Source organism: Pseudophryne corroboree, chromosome 3 (genome assembly GCF_028390025.1).
Source record: "Pseudophryne corroboree isolate aPseCor3 chromosome 3, aPseCor3.hap2, whole genome shotgun sequence".
Lineage (NCBI taxonomy): Eukaryota > Metazoa > Chordata > Amphibia > Anura > Myobatrachidae > Pseudophryne > Pseudophryne corroboree.
In genome coordinates, this window is record NC_086446.1 from 560,974,715 (window position 1) to 560,982,019 (window position 7,305).

General features: G+C 40.5%; 1 protein-coding gene across 1 annotated transcript in view; it reads right to left on the bottom strand.

Moving 5' to 3' along the window:
• Positions 1 to 1,631: 1,631 nt before the first annotated feature.
• Positions 1,632 to 7,305, bottom strand: part of LOC135057338 (E3 SUMO-protein ligase KIAA1586-like) — an 8,117-nt gene continuing 2,443 nt past the window's right edge. The window contains exons 2-5 of the mRNA XM_063963228.1: positions 6,023 to 6,209; positions 5,757 to 5,847; positions 5,017 to 5,126; positions 1,632 to 3,780 (exon numbers count right to left, since the gene is read on the bottom strand). Coding sequence (XP_063819298.1) covers positions 1,632 to 3,780; positions 5,017 to 5,117 — 2,250 coding nt within the window. The 5' untranslated portion in view covers positions 5,118 to 5,126; positions 5,757 to 5,847; positions 6,023 to 6,209. The remainder of the gene's footprint in view (positions 3,781 to 5,016; positions 5,127 to 5,756; positions 5,848 to 6,022; positions 6,210 to 7,305) is intronic.

The window sequence follows — 7,305 nt, forward strand, 5'->3', positions numbered from 1 at the left end:
ACATTCCATCTCCCACACCTGTATTTCACTTCCACCTTCCATCTCCCGCACCTGCTTTCCACCTTCCATCTCCCACACCTGTACTTCACTGCCACCTTCCATCTCCCACACCTGTACTTCACTTCCACATTCCATCTCCCACACCTGCCTTCCACCTTCCATCTCATCTGCACCTCACTCCCACCTTCCATCTCCCACACCTGCCTTCCACTTTCCATCTCTTCTGCACCTCACTCCCACATTCCATCTCCCACACCTGTACTTCACTTCCACCTTCCATCTCCCACACCTGCCTTCCACTTTCCATCTCCCACACCTGCCTTCCACCTTCCATCTCCCACACCTGTACTTCACATCCATCTCCCACACCTGCCTTCCACCTTCCATCTCCCACACCTGTACTTCACTTCCATCTCCCACATCTGTACTTCACTTCCATCTCCCACACCTGTACTTCACTTCCATCTCCCACACCTGTACTTCACTTCCACCTTCCATCTCCGACACCTGCCTTCCACTTTCCATCTCCCACACCTGCCTTCCACCTTCCATCTCCCACACCTGTACTTCACTTCCATCTCCCACACCTGCCTTCCACCTTCCATCTCCCACACCTGTACTTCACTTCCATCTCCCACACCTGTACTTCACTTCCATCTCCCACATCTGTACTTCACTTCCATCTCCCACATCTGTACTTCACTTCCATCTCCCACACCTGTACTTCACTTCCATCTCCCACACCTGTACTTCACTTCCATCTCCCACACCTGTACTTCACTTCCATCTCCCACACCTGCCTTCCACCTTCCATCTCCCACACCTGTACTTTACTTCCACCTTCCATCTCCCACACCTGCCTTCCACCTTCCATCTCCTCTGCACCTCGCTCCCACCTTCCATCCCCCACATCTGTACCTCACTTCCACCTCCCACATCTGTACTTCACTTCCACCTTCCATCTCCCACACCTGCCTTCCACCTTCCACACCTGTACTTTACTTCCACCTACCATCTCCACACCTGTACTTTACTTCCACCTACCATCTCCACACCTGTACTTTACTTCCACCTTCCATCTCCCACACCTGTACTTCACTTCCACCTTCCATCTCCCACACCTGCCTTCACCTTCCATCTCCCACACCTGCCTTCCACCTTCCATCTCCTCTGCACCTCGCTTTCACCTTCCATCTCCCACATCTGTACATCACTTCCACCTTCCATCTCCAACACCTGCCTTCCATCTCCCACACCTGCACTTCACTTCCATCTTCCATCTCCTTTGCACCTTGCTCCCCCTAGGCATTCCAGATGCCCTAGCCATTTTCCTATAATGCCTAAGTCTGGCTCTGCCAATAGAATCTACCTGATATATTATCTTACAACACTTCAATATATTCTAGTCGATACATATTCTAGGTCATAGGGACCCAATAAATAGACTGTTACTGAACATTACAACATATAGGTATAACGGGGAGCACTCATGCAACATCCCACTAACTATTTAAGAGAAAGAAGGCCAACTCCAGCAAGAGCAGCTCCTGGAACCCCCATCATCCTCTCACCAACTATAACTCCCTCCCATTTCCTGGAGCAGATTACCAAGCTAGCACAGAACTTAAAATTTAAAGGCACTTCCACAGCTGCTTATAGTAGGCCTGATCCTGTTGCCTTGCTTGCTCCTGTCTTGCCATGCCTTTACAGGATTGGGCTGCCCGACGTCCCTTGCCCAGCCACGATTTTACATATGTGTCCGGATTCCACTCAGTGAAGGGAGGACCAACAATTGAAATAAAAAGTAAGTCCGACACATGTCGAGTGGTCAGTGCAGTCCGCTTATCTGTAATTATGTTGTTCATAACACTAAAGCCTCGCTCACAGTCAGCATTGCTTGCTGCAAGAGTATCTACTGCAAGAATTAATTTCTTAAATTTTTCGGGAACAATCCGTCCTGCGCAGCATTTATATTCCACAAATCCCAGGTGTGTTTCATGGTAACTGACATTCAGCATTTCACATAGTGTACGAATCTCTTGGTCTCCAAAAAGTGGATTATCAGCATCAGTTTGCCAAGATTCAGGATTCAGAACAGATATGCTGTCAATCAGGGTGTGGTAAGCAGTTTCCCTACCTTTTGCTACGCTTTCTGTTGCTTTATTAGCAGTGGTGGTAAATAATTTGCACCTCATGTTGTCAACAACAGCCTGAATGAATTGAGAGGATTTGATCTTGGGACTATTCCCAATGCCTGTCAACTTTGTATTTTTGAACATAATTCCCTCTTCTGCATTCTGTGTCTGTTCACTGTGAAATCCTGGTATTCTCTTTAGGCTTTCAATTCTCCGCACATACATTTTTATGTGGTTGTCTGCCTTTGGAATGGTCATTTTTCTGTCTTGTAAGAGTTCTGATAAATTTTTGAGCTCAGTCAGAACATCTAACATAATTGACATATTTTTTACAAAGTTGACTGAGCACAGTTTTGAATGTAGACCTTGGAATTTCACTTGCTCCCTTCTATCCCTTGATTGATCTTGTGAGGCTTTTTGAAAATGTGCAGCTAATGCAGGATACGTCTGCCAGACTGCATTCACTGCTCTCCACGATGAAGCTACCCATCTTACGTTGAAAACTCTGCCAATTTTTTTAAGCAAGACATGCAGCTCATTAGCCTGTGCACTAAGCTCACGTACATTTTTTGGTGACTGACTGTAAAGTGTGTATAAGGTGTCTAAAAATGACCTGAAGTCATTTGTACCTCCAGTCACATCTAGTGCTTGATCCACAGCCAGTTCAAGCCTGTGATTCATGCAATGCCAGAGAATTAGTTTGGGAAAGTCTCCTTGTAAGAGTTTTCCAACACCAGCTTTTACGCCAAGCATGACATTTGCGCCATCACTACAAAAACTGACAAAGATCTCTGTCAATACTTCAAAAGTAAAACCATGATGGAATAAACATTTCATTATTTCCTGTTTTATGCTCTCAGCTGAGGCATTTTCTAACTCTATCAAATCCAAAGGAAATGCTACTGGATTCATGACACCATCAACACTTGATTTTAAAAAAATAACAAGAGTTGATTTTCTAGAAAGTGTAGTAGCTTCATCAACTAATATAGTGATCTTAGTTTTTTTTGTTATAATTTGTGAGACAATCTTTTTCCTCATTTCAGCCGAAATGTGTTCTATAATGTCTCCGCAGACCATTCTACTATGAAGCAAACGCCCAATCTGAACTCCATTCACTTTTTGCAGGTCAATCAAGCTCTCATGGTCAGTAAATGGGCGATTCATTTTAGCAATGTAGTAAGCTGTTCTGAATACACGGCTAGTGATTTCAAAAGCAGCTTCTTGACTTCTTCCATTTATGTTTAGCAGAATATCTTTTCTAGCAGTTTCTAGAATTTTTTCTGCTTCTGCATGAGCAGCGCTATTTTTGTGTATATAAATTTTTTTGCGAAGAGATGTGAGCTCTGTTTCCTTAGTTTTACCAAAAGGTAAAATGTTACATTCTGCCCACTGAGAAGCAATATTTATGCCTCGAGCAGCGTGAATCTTTAAGTTAGAAACTTCTGCACAGATTGTACAGCCGAGTTTTCCCCTAGACGCAAATAGCCACTCATGTTTCTTTTTGAATTCGTCAAATTGTTCTTTTGACCACACAGCTGGATATTGCTTTTCATCTGTAGACTTATCGTGTGATTCAGCTGATGTCTCAGCAACAACTTCCTCACAGTCAATAGTTACTATTTCATTGTCCAGTGCTAAGTTCCTACAAAAAAAGAGAGCAGTAGCTCATTTTTCTACAATATTTTTAAAAAATTATACATTTTTTATTCATATTTAAGCTAATTACTCCCTCACGGAAATGTAAAATATCTAGTTGCTTATTTATTAAGCTTTTTTTCCCCAGAAAATTATATCTGAAAATTTACAATTTTATGGATTGTTGTTATGAGATATTGATTTCACAGAAATCAAATGCAGAAATTGAATGTTTATTAGCACTGCAGATCGCAGTCCTTATTATCAATGGGAACTACAATCTGATCCCTGCTGTATGTACCAAACTCTGAAAAGCATTGTTTATAGAATTTGGTCATGTTAGTTTATACCATTTTCAGATGATCTAAACTTCTTAAAGCCAATGGAGGCATGGTAGCAAGAGAGAGATCTTTCTATCCCTCTCCTGCAGCCTCCATCTGGTGCCAGCTCCAATACTGGAAACTGTCACTGTGCGCATGCGCAGTGTCAGATTCCCCATGCCTTTTACACAAATGGAAAAATCTTTTAAAAATGCAAAGGAACTAAAAGGGACATCGGTTATCACTACTACTTAACTTTCGGGGGGGTTTACTTAGTACATAGCAGGAATATTTTTTTATAAAAACTGAAAAATTCACAATGGATAAGAATGTTAATATTACAACAGTGCCGCAATTATTAATGCATAGGCATCTTAACAAGAACAGTGCAGCCAAGTAAAAAACTAGATGTTTAGGGCTAACATTTTGGAAGGCTAGTCTACTGGTCTTTAAGAGTCCCCTCCCCATTTTACATTAATACACAATACTAAGTATATACATTCATTGCACTTTCAAAATAAATTAGCAAAAAAGATTTAAAAAATATGCTGGTACCCACATATAAATCACCTTGCTCCGGTGCAAAAAACAATACATCAAAGAAGATCCAAAGAAGTGGAGGCACTGAGACTACAAAATGCAGAAAGCATAAGTATATTGGGCAAACGTTTTCAAGGCTGATGCCCCGTCATCAAGACCACACAAAGAAAGGAGTAACTCCTGTCTTTGTGTGGTCCTGATGACGGGGCATCAGCCTTGAAAACGTTTGGCCAATACACTTATGCTTTCTGCATTTTGTGGTCTGAGTGCCTCCACTTCTTTGGATCTTCTTTGATTTTTAATATATATATATATATATATATACACATACATACATATACACACACACACACACACAAAACACGTTTGAAGATCTGACTTACTGTGTTTGAAGTGGAATGTCAGTTTTTCCTTTCTTTGGTTGGTGGTGAAAGTAGAACATTATTCCTGGCTTTGAACTATTTGTTCGCTTTTTATTAGACATGATGCTAGCCTGGTAATAACAAAAATTGTTATTAACATATTATAGAGATTCAAATGTAAAAAAAAATGGATCTAATTAAAAAAATTAAAATACCGGTTCAACATTTACAATTGTAAATATTTTGCATGGTTAATATTTTGACCATATTATCTCCTCCTCATATAACATTAATGTACTGTAGTATACTATTTACACTTCAGACATGTATGTCAAGGACCACCAGTTAGTGAGTACCATCCCACCACCGTGAGGAATTTAATCTTCCACAGGAGGTGACATATGTGTAACCTGTTACTAAATTAAGAATATACAAAACAGGTAACAGAATACACACACACACACACACACACACACACACACGAGTGTATGTTCTATAAAGTTTGACTTTGGTGTAACCCAGGTGCAAATACTGCTGATCTACCCTCGTGTCAATCTTGAGGTCCCACCAGCTTCACAAACTGCACAGAATGCATCTTTGAGAACTTATCTCCCCTCCCCCCCAGCTTTTTGGCACAAAATGCATCCATTTTTACATCAACCCCAACTGTATGTATTTTTAAGAGGTAGATTTTTTATGACACATCTAATATGGATTTTTTTATGTGAAATCTTAGTGTAAACTGGTACAGATTTAATTACCTGGTATAGATGTCTTCAATGTTTTAAAAGTCTACTTTTCAATAATCAATGTGAAAATCTCTGTCAGAGGACAGCTGCAGAAGATGTAGACCTGTTAGGGAAAAAAAATATTTTGTTAATACAACAGCGATTTATTTTTTTGACGTTCAATTTGTACAAAGTCAGTATGTAAGGAGAAGAAAACTCAAGAATAAATCCAAGAGGTTACATACTGGTAAGAGAGAGAGAGAGAAGACTTTAGTGAAAACTGAAAATTCGTTACTTACCTAATTAAGTATTCCCAAGTCTAGTCCAAAGGATCGTATAACACCATAAGCTTGGGTGAAAATGTAGGGCTATTCTGAAGTCCACTCCGAAGGGTGAAGAACACTGTTGGTTTTAGTGGTGATCAAGGACTGTTTGTAAGTACACTCCAAAAAAATCAAAGTACACTGCAGGCCTTGGGTGAAGGCACTGTAAGGGAAACAGAGTCATAATCATAACTCTAGCCTAGCAAAGCAAAACAAATACCGAAACCAATATATCCTCTGGCACAAAACAAGCAGCGGCACTCGGAGGCTGATTTCAAAACTTGTATTTCACAACGTAATCCCAACGTTCCGGGGCTGATATATAGATATATCTATCTCTACATATATAATACAAGTGCCCAGCACTCCAGATTTATAGGCTATTTGTATACTTGCCCGGATGCCCTCCGTGACCTCCAATATAGCGGACGTAATGGCGGCACTCCGAGACGTGTAGGTCAATGACAAAATTACTTTCGAAATAAAAGTAGTCTTTGCATTGATGTACACGTCTCGGAGTGCCGCCATTACGATATATATATATATTCAGGAGGGAAACATTCTTCAAAGGAAGAGAAGTATTAGAACTCGAGGACATACCCTGAGACTGGAGGGGGGGAGGTTCAGGGGAAATTTAAGGAAAACTTACTTCACTGAAAGGGTAGTGGACAAGTGGAATAGCCTCCCATCAGAGGTGGTAGAGGCTAAGACTGTAGAGCAATTTAAACATGCTAGGGATAGGCATATGAATATCCTTACAAAAAATTAAGGTTCAAAAAGGGTTGCGATTACCTTAAGGATAAAAAAGGGGCAGACTAGATGGGCCAAGTGGTTCTTATCTGCCATCAAATTCTTTGTTTTATATATATATATATATATATATATATATATATATAAAAATATAAATATATATAAAGAAAGTAGTCAGCAGCACTACCGGCTCCCGGACAGGGAATGAAAAAGGACACAATCGTTGTGTTGTCAGCGTTTCAATGTTATTCAAGTGAACATTTTCCTCAGGATGTCCTGAGGAAAATGTTCACTTGAATAACATTGAAACGCTGACAACACAACGATTGTGTCCTTTTTCATTCCCTGTCCGGGAGCCGTGAGTGCCGCTGACTACTTTCTTTATTTATGGACATCCATTCCATGGTTGTTACTGGGAAGGCACCGGCTTTATCTATATGTCTGTAACGGAATGGAGTGCTGCTGATCTCTACAGTGTATATGTATATATATATATATATATATATATA